The 19,645-nt window shown below is 40.7% G+C and overlaps 1 protein-coding gene across 11 annotated transcripts in view; it reads right to left on the bottom strand.

Moving 5' to 3' along the window:
• ZMYM5 (zinc finger MYM-type containing 5) overlaps positions 1 to 17,507 on the bottom strand; it is a 38,271-nt gene extending 20,764 nt beyond the window's left edge. Inside the window, exons 1-5 of one of the 11 annotated variants that reach the window (XM_035726689.1) lie at positions 17,029 to 17,306; positions 15,727 to 15,816; positions 14,696 to 14,760; positions 6,162 to 6,430; positions 5,823 to 5,916 (exon numbers count right to left, since the gene is read on the bottom strand). In XM_035726689.1, coding sequence (XP_035582582.1) covers positions 5,823 to 5,916; positions 6,162 to 6,430; positions 14,696 to 14,760; positions 15,727 to 15,816; positions 17,029 to 17,207 — 697 coding nt within the window. In that variant the 5' untranslated portion in view covers positions 17,208 to 17,306. Of the gene's footprint in view, positions 1 to 5,815; positions 5,917 to 6,161; positions 6,658 to 7,362; positions 7,433 to 14,695; positions 14,761 to 15,550; positions 15,706 to 15,726; positions 15,817 to 15,844; positions 16,173 to 17,021 lie in introns of those variants that run through there. The other 10 variants (XM_035726690.1, XM_035726693.1, XM_027590016.2 and 7 more) reach the window with 10 other exon arrangements.
• Between the last annotated feature and the right edge of the window lie 2,138 nt (positions 17,508 to 19,645).

The following is a 19,645-nucleotide window of genomic DNA, read 5'->3' as shown; positions in this document are numbered from 1 at the left end:
CGCTCCCCTGCTTGTACTCTCTCTCTGTCAAATAAATAAAGTCTTAAAAAAAAAAAAAGAAGAAGAAAATCACATTTGCCAATAAATACACAACTTCATCAACTTTTTCCGGAAGGTGAAAAATGGTCAAAGCAAACATTAAAGAAATACAAGGCAAGGTTTCTGGTTTTAACTAAAGAGTTTATGTGTACATAAGATGGAAGTCATGCTTACACAAATATTTTTTTTTCTAATACAGTGTTGAATAGAAATGGTAAAAGTATAAAGCCTTGCCTTGTTTTTGACCTGGAGTGAGGGTAGGACAACATTTGACATTTCATCATTATTAGCTCTTGTCAAATATAATTATCTTTTTTATGTTTATATAATCACTTAATAGTTTGTTATTTGAAGTTGTTTCTAGTCTTTGCAATTGTAAAGAGGTTTTTCACAAATAGACATTATTGTTTTACAATTCTTAAATCTGCTTAAATCTAAAATTTAAGAATTATAAAACAAAATATAGGTAAAATAGTAAAAGAAACAGATCCAAAAGGACAATTTTCTTTTTCTTCCTTTCTTTTTTTTTTTTTAAAGATTTTATTTATTTGCCAGAGAGAGAACAGCAGGCAGAGGGAGAAGCAGGCTCCCCACTGAGCAAGGAGTCTGATGTGGGACTCAATCCCAGAACCCTGGGATCATGACCAGAGCCAAAGGCTGACACTCAAAACTGACTGAGCCACCCAGGCGTCCCCAAAAGGACAATTTTCAATGGATATCATTTCAAGTCTTCAATACCTTCAATTACTTTTAAGTTTACACATCTTTCATTATAGAGATCACAAGTTTTTATGACACGATTTCTCAGATTTAATTATTATTCAATAAATAAAAGATGTACATAGTAATAAATGGATGACAAACATGAACAAAAAGTTTGCAAGTTTTTTAAAAGTTCAGTGATGTGTAAATTAAATTAAGATGACACCACCTTTCAATGACCAGTTTAGCAAACATTAAGTAACACTCCTATCCCCAAACTTGCAATATGGAAAAATTTATGCTGTAAAGAAAGTAATACCATTTTTTGGTGGGGCAATTTTGCATTGATCATCAAAAGTTTTAAAAATATGTTGACACATTGGGGTGTCCGGGTGGCTCAGTCGGTTGGGCCTCCATTCTTGGTTTCGGCTCAGGTCATGATCTCGGGCTCATGGGATCAAGCCCCAAGTCCAGCTCTGCACTTAGTGCAGAGTCTGCTTGGGATTCTCTCCTCTCCCTTTCCCTCTCCCTCCTCACATATGCATGTACACGCATGCTCTAAAATAAATACATAAAATAAAAAAAAATATGTTGACACTGTTTTTTTTAGTATGTTGACACTTCGACCTAGCAATTCCACCTATAGAAACTTTTCTCAAGAAAGTAAGAGAAGTGTGCCACCTTGCAGAGATATTTGTGAAAAACCTCTTTATAACTGCAAAGACTAGAAACAACTTCAAATAACAAACTATTAAATGATTACATAAACATAAAAAAGATAATTATATTTGACAAGAGCTAATGATGATGAAATGTCAAATGTTGTCCTACCCTCACTCCAGGTCAAAAACAAGGCAAGGCTTTATACTTTTATTACCATTTCTATTCAACACTGTATTAGAAAAAGAAATAAACAGGGACCTGTGAGGCCAAACTATTTCTATGACAATACTAAGATTATTTGCATTTTTCACTGTGTTGGCATTTACAATAATGGTGCAAAAGCAGTGATGGGTAAAACTGCTGGCAGTAGAACCGAATCTTATTTCTTTACTATCACACACTTGCAGAAAAGAAAAAGTGTCACCTGCACTTATGGTTGTTATATCAACACCAACAGGTGAATACAATTCTGACACTAACCTGGAATTAGGATCAGACCCCACAGGTTTAAAAGGCATAATCCCCAACAAGACTGCCAGTCACTTCAGATGCCACCCATACTTCTGGCCAACTAGCTATAAATCTGGGAGGTTCCTAAGGCCCCCTTCAGGTTTAATAATTTGCTAGAATGACTCACAGAACTTAGGAGAGCTCTATATTTCCAACCATAGTTTTAATATTAAGGATTCAAATCTGGACCGAACAAATGAAGAGACAAAGAAGGGTAAGGTCTAGAAGGCCCCAAATGCAGAGCTTCTGTGCCTACTTTTTATGGAATCAGGTAGCAATACCTACCTGGCATATTGATGAGTACAACAACCAGGAGGCTGCACTGAGCTTTGGTGTCTATAGATTTTTTTTTTTTAAGATTTTTATTTATTTATTTGACAGAGAGAGACACACACAGGGAGAGAGGGAACACAAGCAGGGGGAGTGGGAGAGGGAGAAGCAGGCTTCCCACCGAGCAGGGAGCCCAATGCGGGGCTTGATCCCAGGACCCCGGGATTGTGACCTGAGCCGAAGGCAGATGCTTAACGCCTGAGCCACCCAGGTGCCCCGTGGTGTCTATAGAGTTTTTATTGGCGCCTCACTGCATGTGACTGAACTCAATCTCCAGCCTCCCTCTCCTCCCTTGAGGTTGGGCTGGCTAAAACCTCCAACACTCTATAATCACATGGTTGGTCTTTGTGGTGACCCTCCCTCAGCCTCAGTCATCTCATGTAAGTCTTAGCCCAGATTCAAGAGTGATCCAAAGGGGTAATAGAAAACACAATCCCAATACTTGGGAAATTCCAAAGATTTAGTCTTTCTCCTAAGAATTAAGGACAAAGGCCAGTAAAATGATGTATTATATAATAGATGTCCATGATGAAATAGTAAAAATTATTAATCTTACTAAATTTAAGCTTTTGAATACATCTTAATATTCTTTGTGATAAACAGAGAAACATGCATAAGCAGGGAAGCATACATAAACCACCTCTGTTTCATACCAAAGTACAATGGTTGTCTGAAGGAAAAGTGGAAAAGTGCTTGTAAAATAGTTATACTGCAAGCTGAACTACACTTTTTCATGAAATACCATTTTTACTTGAAAGAATAACTGACAAACTGGTTATTGACATTTTCTTGAAAATAAATCAAGAAAAAAATCACTTCAAGAAAAATGACAGTATTTGTTGCTGAGAAAATCTGAGCTTTCAAGTGAAAATTAGTATCTTTGAAAACTGTATCCACCACTGTCAGTCTGACAGCTTTCTAAAGTCTCAACTTTTAAAATAAAATGTCAACATCCAGAAGTTCAGTGAATCGGTATTTTCCAAATCTATGTATTTTTTAATTGACTAAAGCACAATGTTACCAAACCATACAAAGGTAAAGATTCATTCACAGATCAATGAATCTTAATGTAATAAAGTATGAAAACTTCACTAGTTGGTTTCAGATTCCACACTGTTAAGAAACTTTAAGACATTGCCACTTATCAAGTTTTGGTGCTGTGTCAAAAACCCCACAACTATCCATAATTACCTAAAATAGTGCTCTCTTCTACAACCAAATGTCTATATGAGGGCAGATTTTCATTTTATACTTAAAACAAGATATAGCAACAGATTCAATGTAGAAATAGATAGGAGAAGATACCATATACCTTGCTGTCTTCTATTATGTCAAACTTTAAAGAGATTTGCAGAGGGGCACCTGGGTGGCTCAGTTGGTTAAGCGACTGCCTTCGGCTCAGGTCATGATCCTGGAGTCCCGGGATCGAGTCCCACATCGGGCTCCCTACTCAGCAGGGAGTCTGCTTCTCCCTCTGACCCTCTTCCCTCTCGTGCTCTCTATCTCTCATTCTCTCTCTCTCAAATAAATAAATAAAATCTTTAAAAAAAAAAATAAAATAAAAAAATAAAGAGATTTGCAGAAATGTAAAACAAGGCTGTTCACTAAATTCTGAAAGTAATTTCCATTAAAAATGGTATTTTGTCATATAATACATAATTATTATTAAATACATACTTTAAAAAAACTTAAGCTTTAATTTCTAACATGACAATTAATCGATATAAATTTAAAAACTTTGGGGTCCTCAAATATTTTTAAGAGTGAAACAGCCTAAAATGTTTGAGAACTGTCCTACGGAAATAATAAACAATGTAAACAAAGAAATTTAGTGTAGAGTTTCAACAGTAAAAAATGGGAAACCATAGGAGCACGGAGGTGGCTCAATTGGTTAACCATTTGCCTTTGGTTCAAGTCATGATCTCAGGAACCTGGGATTGAGCCCCCATCAGGCTCCCTGCTCAGGGGGGAATCTGCTTTTCTCTTTCCCTCTGCTCCTCCCCCTTGCTTATGCTCTCTCTCAAATGAATAAATAAAATCTTCAAAAAAAAAAGGAAAATCATATAAATGCTAAAAAAAAAAAAGTAGAGGAATGGGTATCTCAGAAAAAGTATTTTATAGGCACAGAAACTTCTATTTTTTTAAAGATTTATTTTTCTATTTTAGAGAGAGAGAGAGAAAGCTCATGTGTGAGCATGAGTGGGAGGGGCAGAGGAAGAGAGAATTCCAAGCAGACTCCGAGCTGATTGTGGATCCTGAGGCAGGGCTCGATCTAACAGCCCTGAGGATCACCAACTGAGCTGGCCCCGAGATCATGGCCTGGGAACAAACCAAGAGTCCAACACCTAAACAACTGTGTCACCCAGGTGTCCCACAGAAACTTCTAATTCTCAAATAACACATTAAAATTTAGATTAAGTAAACCAAAGAACACAAAACTATATATAATATGCTCTGAATTATATTTTTTAAAATCACAGAATTCAAGCAAAGAAACCAAAATTTTAACAGTAGTCCCTGCTAGTTAGTGGGATATGATGACAAATATCTTATTTCTAACCATGATTTCTTACAAGTGTTCTGTGATAATCAGGTAGTATTCTCATAACCAGAGAAAAAGATTAATTTAAAAAAGGAAAAAAAAAAATTCTGGCATTCCATTAAAGCAGTAATTGAGGTTCTTAGCTTTAGTTATTTTTTAGACATTCCCAAAATTATAAGTTGGTCAACAGCTTAAAAAGCACTAAAGCGGCCAAAAAACAATACCAAAACAAATTTTAAAACTCTCAAACCCCCACATTAAATCATGACAAAGCTACCAAAAAGATATGCTAACTTTTCAAGAGCTTTCATAATTTTAGCAGAACAAGACCGTCCATGTAAGTTTTAAAAATATAGGGCTCTGACTTAAAAGGCAAGGAAGTTTCCCAACTTTTAAAATAAAGCAACTAATAAAATGCTGATTTAAAAACAAAAATCAGGGGCACCTGGGTGGCTCAGTCATTAAGCATCTGCCTTTGGCTCAGGTCAAGATCCCAGGGTCCTGGGAAGAGCACCGCATCAGGCTCCCTGTTCGGCGGGTAGCCTGCTTCTCCCTCACCCACTCCCCCTGCTTGTGTTCCTGCTCTCACTACCTCTGTCAAATAAATAAATAAAATCTTTTAATAAATAAATAAATAAATAAATAAATAAATAAATAAATAAAAACAGAAATCAGAGATAAGAAGTCCAAAAATAAATACCTCACATGAAAAACTGAAATATCAAGTTATCTAATTACAAATTAAATAAAATTCAATTATTACATATTACTTTGTTTCTTCAATTCACTGTCCATTTTTTTATTCTATGATTTTTACATTAAAATAAAGATACTAGTTAACAGGGTGGTGGTAGTGAAGTATGGAGGTTTTCAATTAAAACACTTCGGATGTGTATCACATTGGGTAAAATAGATTTAATTTCTGAAAAATCAGGGACCAAGCACACTGCAAGTAAAATATTCCATCTGAATATGGAAATCAAGAGAAATAAAGTATGTCATATATAGAAAGTAAATAAAATCACTTACTGCTTACCAGGACTATGGTGAGTTGCATATCCTCCATTCTGAAATTCAACTCCTGCCACATTCATTCTACCAGGATTAAAAGGTCCTACTGCAGTCTTGGTCTGTGAAGTCAAAGATGGGGTGTATGTTTGTATATTAACACCAAAATTACTTGACTGAAGTCCTTTAGCGACATCTCCCAAGTTGGTATTCTATAGTGATGTTATACGTGTAATCATTAAGTTCATATCTCGCCCAGCATTCACAGAGCTTATACCTGTTTCTTAGTAATAGGATGTAACATTAGTAATAGGAATTTCAGAGTCGATTCTGTAGTGATAACATTATTACCCATTCCTGCATTTACCTTACTTCTTGAAAGACTGGAAGTGGAGAAATCCAAATCTTTGGTTCTATTTTTAGTTCCAGGAAGTCCCCATTCAATAAAATTGGAAGAATTTTTCTTTTCCCCTCCATTTGTTTCTATGTCCTCTTCATCATCGATAACAATTGTCTCACTTACATTTCCCTTCTCAGAAGCCAAATCTCTTGAGGAAGGAAGAATTATGGAATAATTTCCTTGTAGCCTTTCATTTCTTGATGAAGCAAATATAAAATTTCTTTGATCAGCTCCTGCTGGAGTAGAAGTTGAAGGAGGTTGTATAGATTCAATAAATACAACATCATCATCATCTTCTTCCACCGATGAATTTCTACATCTGTTATCTAAAGGACTAGTTGGGTTACCAAATGAATTTCCTATATCCAAGAGACTAGCTGCCATGGCTTTATGCTCTAATAAAACAGGAGTCTGTTCAGCCAAGTCTAATCCTCTCACTGAACATTTATCCATGCCAAAGAACCTGTAGGGGACAGAGAATAGTTAAAAAAAAAAAAAAAGTTCTAGTATGATTATTCAGTTTTATTGCAATGAAATAATGCAATGAAATGAAACTTTAATTTTCGTGATTTTTATCTAACTTTTAGGGAAAAAATTGTTACTCATTTTGTTTTTTCTCTCCCATTAACCATTTAATGCTTACTTCAGAATTTGATGGAAATTAATCATCCAATTTGTGGTAGTCCTTAAAAAATTTACTCATTTTAAAGTACTCAATTTAACCTGCTCATCCTTTACAATGAAAAACAAAACAAAACCAAGTCTTCCTTTGAAGTAGGAAATAGTAATAAATCTATCAAATACCAATATGGGTCCAAATATAATTACTATACTATACTTTTATCTACCAAATAACTACGATATCGTCTAATCCTTATTTCGCTAGTATCTTTTGTCACTAATTTTCAAATTCTCTGCTTCCGAGGTAACTGTGATTAAATCTTTCTGAATCTTTGTTTTTGTCCAGAAATTGCCAGACATTATACTATGGGTGTTTTATGTAAAATTCTGAAAACAGCCCCATAATGTATGTATAATTTAATCCACTTTACAAATCAGGAAAGAGAAGCCAATTAAATTGTTCTGGGTGAGACTGAATAGGACTTAAAACTCCAGACTCTAATTCTAGGCCTCAAATTCTTAGCATTCAGTTATATTTAACAATTACCTTTGTGAACTTACTGTACACTAGGATATGACAAAGAAAAGGATCCAGTAGAGAGACACAGTTGAGGAATCTGGAAAAGTAAATTTATTAGGGCGCCTGGGTGGCTCAGTCAGCTAAGCGTCTGCCTTCGCTCAGGTCATGATCCCAGGGTCCTGGGATTGAGCCCCATGTAGGCTCTCTGCTCAGTGGGGAGCCTGCTTCTCCTTCTCTCTCTGCCTGCCACTCCCCCTCCCTGTCCTCAATCTTTCTCTGTCAAATAAATTAAAAAAATAAAATAAAAATCTTTAAAAAAAGTAAATTAATTAATGAAGCAAGGCTCTTAAAAGTAGATGAGAGAAGATGAGGATATGTGCACAGGTGGTAATGAAATGGATCATGAGTAAAAAAATCACCTCTATCTCAAAGGCAGGAGAGGAAAATGTAAGTATAAATGGAATGTATATTAAGTATGTAAAAATGATAGATGAAAAGCTGAAGTAAGTTTACATATGCTGGCCTCAATTTTCTTAGAAACTCAAGAATGAAGATGGGAACTATATGAGTTTTTGAATTATTAAGAAAACTCACTTCATATGGCAATCATCATTCCATTTTAAACAACTCACACTGAAATATGCTATATACCATTTCTATTCCAAAATTTTCCCAACTAATTTTAATTGATAATGGTTATAACACATTCTTAATAGGTGTTACGTCATTCGATAACTCAGTTAACGCTTATAAAAGTGAAGTATAAACTGCTCTTTTTCCCATTAGGAAACTAAGACTCAGAAGATAAGTAATCTGCATAGCCTGCCCAAGTGTCCATTGCTGGAAAGGATAGAGTCAGAATTCAAATCCAAGAAATCTGTCTCTAGAAATGATTTCACAGTCACTGTATTATTGGCACTTAATGGATAAAACAATTTTTATAAATTACTTATCTTTTATTAAGATGAATTTATTAAAATAAAATCAACATTCAATGTCCATTTCAAAGAAAAAAATAACAAATCTAAGGGACCACTTTAAAGATTTTATTTATTTATTTGTGAGAGAGAGAGAGCGAGCGAGCACAAGCAGGGGGAGCAGCAGGCAGAGGGAGAAGCAGGCTCTCCACTGAGCAGGGAGCCCGATGTAGGACTCGTCCTGGGATCATGACCTGAACCGAAGGCAGATGCTTAACCAACTGAGCCACCCAGGTGTCCCTCTAAGGGACCACCTTAAAAGGATTATAAAAAAAACACAAAAATTGGGATCATGGTTACCACACATCCAATAAGCTTATTCTGTGGTTGATTTTCAAAGGAAAGAGCCAATAATTTAGCCTAAACAAAGTTAGGTAATATAAGAGCTGTTATACATGAACTCTCTTAGTCCTTTCTATATTTGAATAAATGTACAACAAAAAAGAACAATTTCTGGAAAAGAGCTACAGAGGACTCCAGTCTCCTCTGGTGGCTGTTAGGACATATCTTAACCGTCTCAAAGGAAATAACGGAAAGAGCGTTCTTTATGCTCCACTAATTGCAGTCATCTATCTCTGAAAAAAGATTAAGTATTCACCTTTTTTCAAGTCATAGATTAAAAAAAAGTTAAACCACTACTAAAAGCCAATAATTTAAATTCTTGTAATTTATATTTAATTAAATTTAATGAAACACTTTAATTTCAGGAACAGAAGATTACAGAAAAGTTTTGACTACTTCTACAATATTATCCAAAAACAGAGAAAAAGTTATGGTTTAGTGAATTAGTTGTGTGGCACTGAGCAAATTACTTCACCTCATTTTTAGTCTTCCAAACTATAAACCGTAGGGACGCCTGGGTGGCTCAGTCAGTTAAACGTCTGCCTTTGGCTCAGGTCATGATCCCAGGGTCCTGGGATCGAGTCCCATGTAAGGCTCCCTGCTCAGTGGGGAGCCTGCTTCTCCCTCTGTCAGCTACTCCCCAGTTCCTGCTCTCTCTGACAAATAAGTAAATAAATCTTAGAAAAAAAAACAAACTATAAATTGTAAATGAGGGTAATACACAATTCCAAGGTTTTTTATTGAGATAACTGGACATGCAAGTCTCTAGTGTCTGTTTGGACCATATTAAAAAAAGCAAAAAATGTTAAATCCCTCTTCTTTGAGAACGTATTCAGGCAGATACTTTGCTTATATCCTATAATTTCAACGAGTGTCTAATTAATCTTAAAACATTTAGCTAATCTTCTTTGGTATCTTATTCATCTACAAATTATATGCAATGCTTAACTGGTTTCATTTGGATACAACGAAAATTAACATAATCTCAAGTAATGTAAAATCAAAGGAAAATCTGCACAGAGAAATTTGATAAAAAATTATACTACCATACAAAAAAGAGGCTGAAACCAAAGCAAGACTCTTAAATGCAAACTATCTCTACGTAGTTGGTTAACAACCTTGCAAAGCTACCACGCTATTTAATTAGGAGTAAGAATAAGAGTTATCATTAAAACAAAGACATAAGTAAGAATGCTTTGGGGGCACCTGAGTGGCTCAGAAGAACATCTGACTTCAGCTTGGATCATGATCTTGGGGTCCTGGGATTGGGCCCCTAGTCGGGTTCCACCCTTACTCTGCTTGTCCCTCTCCCACTGCCCCTCCCCCTGTACATGCTCTCTCTCTCTCTCTGATAATAATCTTTAAGATTTTTTTATTTATTTGAGAGAGAGAATGAGATAGAGAGAGAGCATGAGGGGGGGGAGGGTCCGAGGGAGAAGCAGACTCCCTACTGAGCAGGGAGTCTGATGCGGGACTCGATCCCAGGACTCCAGGATCATGACCTGAGCCAAAGGCAGTCGCTTAACCAACTGAGCCACTCAGGTGCCCTGATAATAATCTTTAAATAAATAGTGTTTTGCCCTTTTGTGTTTACTTTTAGTGACATTTCAGTTGTTTTTATTTCCTGAAGGTTGAATTTTTTAAAAAATTGTGGCAAAATAGGGGTGCCAGGGTATCTCAGTCAGATAAGTGCTCTTTTTTTAAGATTTCATTCATCCACTTGAGAGAGAGAGCACAGAGGGATGAGTGAGAGGGAGAAGCAGACTCCCCACTGAGCAGAAAGCTGGATGTGGGGCTCAATCCCTGGACCCGGAGATCACAACCTCAGCCAAAGGCAGATGCTTAACCCATTGAGCCACCCAGGTGCCCCAAGTCCTGACTCTTGATTGCAGCTCAGGTCTTGATCTCAGAGTCATGGGTTCAAGTCCCATACTGGGCTCCATGCTGGGTGTGGAACCTACTTAAAAAAAAAATTGTGGCAAAACATATATACATAAAACTTGCCATTTTAACCATTTTTAAGTGTACATTCAGTATCAGTTTTTTATTTTTTAGAAAAGATTTTATTTGAGAGCGAGTGAGCGAGCATTAGCAGGGCGTAGGGGCAAGAGAGGGAGCAGCAGACTTCCACCGAGCAGGGCTTGATCCTAGGACCTGAGATCATGACCTGAGCCAAAGGCAGACATACAGACTGAGTCACCCAAGTGCCCCCAGAATGTGCTTTTTAAAAGTTATAAAAGCTTCTGGATAAATTCTTAACTTATTAGTTAAATAATTTAGTAGCCATTCAATATTCAATTATGTTTACACATACCATTACATAGAATTTACATAGTAAAAAGAATCTATTAGATTTTTTTGAAAAGATTACTTGAGAGGGCGTATGCATATGCGCCCGCACACGTGTGTATCACGTGTACCGCTGAGGGGCAGAGGGAGAGAGAGAATCTCAAGCAGAGTCTCTGCAGAGTGCTGAGTCCAAGTGGCAGGGAGGGGGAGCTTGATCTCAAGACAACTGAGATCATGACCTGAGCCCAAACCAAGAGTCAGACGCTCAACCAATGAGCCATCCAGACGCCCCAAAAACCTGTTCTTATAAAAAAAAGTAGCTCAAATAGAAATGTTGAGATATTGGGTGCCTGGGTGGCTCAGATGGTTAAGCATCTGCCCTCGGCTCAGGTCGTGATCTCAGGGTCTTGGGATTGAGCCCCGAGTTGGGCTCCCTGCTCAGCTCCCTCTCTCTCTCATGAATAAATAAAATCTTAAAAAAAAAAAAAGAAATGCTGAGATATTAATATTGTAAGATTAGCACATGAGGAGAAGGGTAAACTTGCTTTATGGACCTTTAAAAATCAAAATCACCAGGAAAATATTTAAAAGTAATTATTGAGGTACCTGGCTAGCTCAGTTGCTAGAACGTGTGACTTGATCTCGGGGTTGTGAGTTTGAGCCCCACGTTGGGCAGAGATTACTTAAAAATAAAATCTTGGGGCACCTGGGTGGCTCAGCCGTTAAGCATCTGCCTTCGACTCAGGTTATGATCCCAGGGTCTGGGATTGAGCCCCACATCGGGCTCCCTGCTCAGCGGGAAGCCTGCTTCTCCCTCTCCCTCTCCCCCTGCTTGTGTTCCTGCTCTTGCTAACTCTCTTTCTGTCAAATAAATAAATAAAATCTTTAAAAAATTAAAAAAATAAAATCTTAAGAAAAAACATAATTAAAACACATAATTAAACATAATTAAAAAATTATTGTTTCAAAGGTTCATTTTTTGGCCACCTGTAACTGTAAGCTCTATAAAAGATAATCAAGATGTAGGTTATAAAAACCGCTGTTAATCACTAATTAGTCCTAAAACATGTCCTTTTGCATCTCTGCGGACTTAAACTGTCACAGAGAGGTCTGTCTTACTATAAAAATATTTATATATTTACATAAAAATAATCTCAACTCTAAAGCCAACTTCATATTTAGTGAGTATCTGCTACAAACATTCCCATTTAAAATCAGAAATAAAATAAAGGTGTACCACAATTCCGGACGTATAAAAAATGTAACGAGATAGGAGAAAGACAACTCAAATGAACAACTAGCACAAATAGCAAGAGAATTACTGAAGTTGCCCAAGTACAAAATTACTATCTAGAAATCAATATCTTGGTAGGGATTAAGTTGATAGATCGATTACACACAACTAACTTCACTTCCTTCTAAAACAAAGGTAGAGTTCCCACTCTCAAGGAAAGGAAAAGCAAGAAAGGAAGTAACAAAAAGAAACAAAGCAACAAAATTTTACAAGTGGAAGAGAGAATAGATGAGTAGTTAACTACCTCAGTTGATCTGAGATAAACCAACTCTAAAAGAGTAATGGAAAAAGCTGAGAGAAACATCCTGATTCTTGCTGCAGAATCTTCAGAAAGGCTCAGAAACCAGTAGCTCCAGAAATCCCTGGAATAGGGGAAGGGGGAGCTAAAATGAAATTGTGAGATCCCAGATCCATTCTTTCCCTCCAGGTTGAAGATGACAGGTTTTTCCCTACCCTGGCGCAAGTTCTACACTTCTATTCTTTGAATAGAACATAAGACTTTTGTCTGGGGTTCACCAAGTATGGGTAAATGGTTCAATATCATGTGTGTGATTCCCACAGAGCTGGCATCTAGATCTCTATCTTCTAGGCACGTGACTCTTCCCTGGAAGACTTTTCTCAGAAACACTCTTCTCTGTGGAATTAGGAACCAGCAAAAAAAGAAAGACCTTAAGATAATGACTCAAGAGATTACCCATTAATTGGTGAAAAGAATCATCCTACAGTGAAGCTCACAAATTGAAAGCCCCACACATTTTTCTAATCTGCTTTGTACTTCCAAACTCTTAATCACAAGTAGACCAGTCAAGAATTACTAAATATCTGAGGATAGCTTCTAATAATAGTTAAAAGAAAAAAGGAAAAAACAGAAGTTGATAAGGCAGCAAAAACAAAAATAAAATGAAAAAACACAAAATTATTAGTACTCTAGATGGGTGATGAGTAAAAGATCATAAAAATGTCTAGGTCAAGAGTAGCATGCTCTACACAATGAGCCAGCCAGGCAGCCCAAGATAGCAGAAATTTGAACGCCATTCTGGCTGGCACTAAAACCTAGTTTTTTGTACTACATCATGCTGCAAATAGCTCAGAATACTCTGAGAAAAATGGCTTTTCTAAGTGATAATAACGGAGTCAGTGACTTGTTACCATGCCAATCTTAGTCCCCACTAGTTCCCTTTCTCTATAAATGCCCAACATAGCTCTAGAACCATACCTACATCCCATCATCTCACAAAACTCCATAGAATGTGAAATATCACTTCAGGGATCCTACAAAAATTACCTAATTGAAACAATATCCATTCCTAAAAGCCAGACATAGCAATCTACATCGTGACACCATAGTGTCCTAGATCTAACTAACTAAAAAGTTGTACTGTGAAGAATAATAGAGTTAAGTGCAAAGCCAAGTTTGGTAAGGAACAAGGCCAAAGGGAAGGCAGGAATACTACAACGTGAGTTATTCTAATGTCAAGTTTTTTTTCAATAACCAACTGTAAACTGTTGAATCAGCTTTAAAGGATAAAATAGGCAGGATCTAACACTGTACTGAATCCCAAATAATAGATGTAGAATCAGTGATTTTTTTTCCAAATCACCATCTTCAGATTCCCCATAAAATTATTATTCAGGCAAAGATTGGTATTTAGAAACCATTAACTGAATAGCTGACAAAAAATTGGGCATTTTATTCTACCAAAATGAAACATCACATAGATTACTTTCTGGTACAAGGAAAAGATACATTAATTTCATAACGGAGAGATCAGGCTGTCACTACCAAGTCAGTGGTCAATCTTAGAACCACGTTAGTGTGACTACATTATGTAATGTCCTGACATGATGTTATCGGGAGGACTATCAGGGTACTTAAACATAAATCTTCCTCAAATATAAGACAAACACAAAAGGGTGCTTGGGTGGCTCAGTTGGCTGAGCGGCTGCCTTCAGCTCAGGTCATGATCCTGGGGTGCTGGGATGGAGTCCCACATCCAGCTCCCCTTGCTGGGCAGGAAGCCTGCTTATCCTTCTACCTCTGCCTGCCACTCCCCCTGCTTGTGCACTCTCTCTCTGTCAAATAAGTAAATAAAATCTTAAAAAAAAAAGACAAACACAAAAAATACTCTGTCAACCTTACAACAGAAGATTCAGTACATTTTTTTTTAAAACAACAGCAAAATAAAAATATTTTTATCCATTGGGAAAGAACAAAAAAAAGTTAAATTCAAACTATTAAAAGTGAAACTAACTTGAAGTCCTATTTGGAACTCTAGAAAATGCTAGTGGTGTAATTATCAGCATGCATTACCAGTATTTTCCCAGGGATTACCCTGGCTTGGCTCTGAGGACAGGGTCCACCTAAGCAATTAGCTCTTTGCCTTCAAGATTAACAAAGATAAATCGCCTAACTGCGGCACTAAGCGTATTAAATAAAAAAGCAGGGGCAATTACTCACAAGAGGTATGTTTTCTTAATTTCTGGCAACGTTTCACCAGACTGGTCTGAAGGTGATTCCTGATCCTAGAACGACAGGAGAGAGAGAGGAGAAATTACAGCCAATTTGGAGGCAGCACCAACTCCTAACCACCAGAGGGAGGAAGTAAAGAGTAAGAAGTCAAGGAGTTTCCGTGCTCTTCCACCCTCCCCCACCCCCCGTGCGGTGGGGAAACAAGGTGAATAAAAAAATCCAAAAAACTATAGGGACCTCAACGACTAGACAAAGCTAAATCTCGTTCTTCAAACTACAGAATGGAAGCTGGAGGGCAACAAGCTTGACCTAGGGAAGAGGCAGGCGGGGTGGTTGGAGGGCAAATGTTACCTCGACACCAGCAAGGGAACTGTATTCCCTCCTAAATTTGCCCACCCAGCGTCATCGCTGTCATTCCCGGCACCAATTCAGAGATAGGGGAAAGCTCAAGTCACCGCCGGGTTGCTATCTCCTACATTTGTCCCAAGCAGTTGCTATGACTCCAAGACTTCCCCGCTCCCTGTCCGCCATTAGAAACTTGCCCAAATTAGACATGAAGACGCGAAATGACCCGAAAGGGAAGAGCGACGGAGGGGACCGGGTGGGGGAAGAGGCAGCACCCTCGCCCCGAAAAACTTGGGGACCTCAGGCTACCGCAAAGACGGTGGGAGCGCAGCCCCGAGAGCGCGAGAACGAACTGAGGCGCCCCTCCCCCCACCTTTCCACCACCACCCCCCCCCCCCCGCAAGAAAGAAAGGAAAAATACCCCGCGACCTCCCACCGCCCCGGCCCGGGCGGCCCCCGCCCCCCCGAGCGACCCCCCGCCTCTGGCGTCCGCCTCACCCAGCCCTCCCGGCCTCGCCCTCACTCTCGCAGCCCTTCGGGCCGCACGCGAAGACGCCTGTGACATGAGCGGAGCCCGGAGCAGCCCCCGAGGCCCCGACGCGGCAGCGGCGACGGCGGCCGCGCCGCGGGGTATTAATCCCGGGTCGGTGGGAGGCTCCGGAGGCTGCCCTCACCCATCTCCGCCTCCCCAGTCGCCTCCGCCTCCGCCTCCTCCTCCCGAGGCTGCGCTGCTCCCAGCCACCCCCACTATCGGCGGACCTGGACTGGAAAGACAGCGGGGATAAGCCTCACCCGGTTCTGGCTGCGGCTCCGCGGAACGAACCTCCCCTCCCCCGGCCCACCCCTCTTCGGCAACACGCACAACTCCGCTCGGTCCAGTCCCGGGTTTAGCGCTGGTGAGGAGGAGGAGGCGGAGGAGGCGGCGGCGCGGCCGAGCCCGGGAAGGCCCCGCCCGCCGCTCCCTCATTGGCTGGCGGGGAGGGCGGGCCGGGGCGCCTCGGGCACGTCCATTGGCTACATCTGCCTTCCTTCAGGACCCCCCCGGAGGGGGTGGTCCGGAGGGCTGTCCATCAGGCACAAACCACACCCCCCGGCGTTGCCGTTCCACTCCCCCCTCCGCCAGCGCTCGGCCCTCGGCCGCGTCCCCTCCTCTCCTTACCCCCGCCTCCCACCCCGCCCCCACCCCCGGGTCCGTCAGGGTCAGGCGGCCCGAGTTTCGCTGTCCGCGGCACTGGCCGCCGGCTCGGTGCCTCGGGGTCCGGGGAACCCTCCAGGGCCCGATACAGCCCGAGAGACTGAGGCCGTGGCCGCCTGCCCTAGTTCGGGCCTGGGCGCCCAGGCCCCTGGAGCCGCTCCCAATGACCCTGCCCGAGGAGAGACGCGGCCTCGATGTCCCCAACGCCCTCCCTGTCCAGTTCCTGAAGCCCCCCGTGAGGGGCGAGCCCGGGCGGGGGCTGGAGCGAGGCAAAGTGGGAGGTCGGGGCACCGCGTGAAGTGGGTTCCCGAATGTGCTGAGGGGAGTGGGAACACTTCCCCCCTCGCCTCACCCCCATGGGGAATTGTCCCCCCACCTCCCGTCATGGCTGCAGGAGGAGACGACGTCCTCCATTTTGTCGGGACTGCTGTGGGAACTTGGGACCAATTCAAAACCAAACCCCGTGGGGCAGGGAAACTTGGCCCCGCGAAGCCCCAACTGGGCTCCGCCATTCGGCCGAGGGGACAGCCCCTGATTCCAGCGTCTGCGCCTGAGGGGCCCTTGGGGGACGGGCGCCACGGTGGAGAGACCCAGACGCCGCTCCCCGCCTCCATCAACCAAGATGGAGGAAGCTGCGGGCTCCCCTGGAGCTGGGCTCCCGCCTGTTGGAGGGGCTGGAGCCTCCCCTCGGTGTGTCCTTCGGCGCTGCCGTCGTCCTCCTCCGCAGCCTCCTTCCCTTGCCCTCCCCCAGCCTCTACCCAGCCTCTCCACTGCCTTCCACCATCTCCTGGTCCTCAACGGTTGATGGAGACTCCACTCCACAGTCAGCTCAATCGCTTCGCCCAACCAGGGCCGGCCCGGTTGCGGGGAGCGGAGCGAAGGTGTGGAGTGTTGCGGCGCGCCCCGGGGCGGGCGTGCCCGGGGAAGCCACATCGACGATGGGGCTTCTCTTTTGTTCATCGTCTACACCTACGTCTTCGGCGCACGTCATGGTGCTGTGCGATTTCCAAGATTCCATGTAAAGATGAAAGTGAGGCCTCTGTCGTCTCACCCTAGCGGTTGTTAGTGGGATTACAATTGATGGTGTTGGGGAAATAATGGATGGATAAAATAGACTTCTCAATTTCATGATTATCTAACACCACTGCCTATTAATAAATAGACGTGTGATGTTACAGTTTAAAGTTTTGCACAATGATGATGAACATGAGGTTTTTAATGAATTAATCAACTCAGTAAAAACATGTTGAACAGTTTTAGATGCCACTTACAGAACATATTCCAGTAGAAGTTGAAATTCATTCTAATTACAAATCCATGACCATCCTCATTTCAACCTTGCTTGCTATTTTGTAATTGAATAATTTAGGATGTTGTAAGGTCCAAAAAAAAAAATTGTGACACTGATAAATAACAAGACAATGTTATTTATTATGGATATTTTGATAATGAAAGACTTACTGCTCATGGAAAGGCAGATAGACATTGTGACCAAGAGTATGTTTTCTGGAGCCACACTGCCTGCCTTTGAATCTTTATCTAATCAGCAATAAGTTCCTTAAACTCTCGCACTCTTAATAGCTGCTATATTGGACAGTATAGATAACAAAATATTTCTATCATTACAGAAAGTTCTATAGGAAATCACAGCATTCATCTTAAATATTATTAGGAGAGTGGGGAGAAAGATTGAAAAACCAATCAGCCATTTAAGCTTCTCCATCTTTCTTCCTTCTCTAGTTTCCCTCATTTTATAGCCTAAAATACACTTTTGTTTTGTTGGCAGTTGTTTATTAAGATAAGCACCAATTCCCTCAGTCTCTTTTCTCACTTGTCCTTCACCTCCACAAATGTTTTGATCTGTGCTTATGATATACTATGTAATACTTGGATCATGATATTAGACTACTAAGCCACTTTCCAAAAGTAAATTTTGGTTTCAAGTATATTTTCTCCCAGCTTCTTCATTTTATGGACTGATTCCAAGCATTAAATCTTTTTTTTAAAGATTTTTATTTATTTATTTGACAGAGACAGAGAGAGACACAGAAAGAGAGGGAACACAAGCAGGGGGAGTGGGAGAGGAAGAAGCAGGGTTCCCGCCGAGCAGTGAGCCCCATACGGGACTTGATTCCAGGACCCTGGGATCATGACCTGAGCTGAAGGCAGACGCTTAAGGACTGAGCCACCCAGGTGCCCACATTAAATCTTTCTTTTAAAAAAAAGATTTTATTTATTTGAGATAGAAGGAGGGAGGGCAGAGGGAAAGGGAGAATGTTAAGCAGACTCTGCCCTGAGCAGGGAGCCCACCTAGGGCTTGATCTCACAACCCTGAGATTGAGCCAAAACCAAGAGTTGTTTGTTTAACCGACTGCACCACCTAGGTGCCCCAAATCTTTTCTTTTTGTATTACAGTAATTTTCTTTCTGTATTACAATAACATGCATTAATTTTACATTAAAGATATGTTTATGAAGAATTTTTTTCTTCATGTACCACTGAGCTAGTTGGGAATTAATAATATGAATTAATAATAATAAAAGCTAGAACGTATCAAGTTCTTACTGTGTTATAAGTATAATTCTAACTGTAATATGTGTGATAATTCATTAAATCCAACCAAAATTGTCTAAAGTATTTTTATTAATCCATATTTTATTACTTTATTTTTACCCACATTTAAAAGATGAAACTAACACAGAGTTTAAGTAACTTGCCTATGATCATACAGCTAGCTGGTGATAAAGTTAAGATCAAATACAGACAATTTGGTTCTAGAGAATGTACCCTTAGTCACAATGTTTGCCTTTCCATGAGCAGTAAATCAAATCAAAAGATCAATAATTAGGGGCACCTGGGTGGCTCAGTCAGTTAAGCCTCTGACTCATGATTTTGGCTCAGGTCATGATTTCAGGGTTGTGAGATCAAGTCCCCAAGTCTGCACTGGGGATAGAGCCTGCCTAATATTCTCTCTCTCCCTCTCCCTGAGCCCATCCCCGCCCCCCCAAAATTTTAAAAGATCAAGAATTAGGGGCACTTGGGTGGTTCAGTGGTTAAGTGTCTGCCTTCAGATCAGGTCATGGGATTAAGGCCCATATCGAGCTCCCTGCTTGGGGTGAGAAGCCTGCTTCTCCCTCACCCACTCCCCCGGTTTGTGTTTCCGCACTCGCTATCTCTCTCTCTGTCAAATAAATAAATAAAACCTTATTTTTTAAAAGATTTTATTTGTTTGAGATAGAGAGATTGAGAAAGAGCATGAGAGGGGAGAGGGTCAGAGGACGAAGCAGGTTCCCTGCTGAGCTGGAAGCCCAACATGAGACTCGATCCCAGGACTCTAGGACCACGACCCCAGCAGAAGGCAATTGCCCAACCAACTGAGCCACCCAGGCACCCAATAA

Source organism: Zalophus californianus, chromosome 3 (genome assembly GCF_009762305.2).
Source record: "Zalophus californianus isolate mZalCal1 chromosome 3, mZalCal1.pri.v2, whole genome shotgun sequence".
Lineage (NCBI taxonomy): Eukaryota > Metazoa > Chordata > Mammalia > Carnivora > Otariidae > Zalophus > Zalophus californianus.
This window is presented reverse-complemented; position numbering and strand designations above follow the sequence as displayed.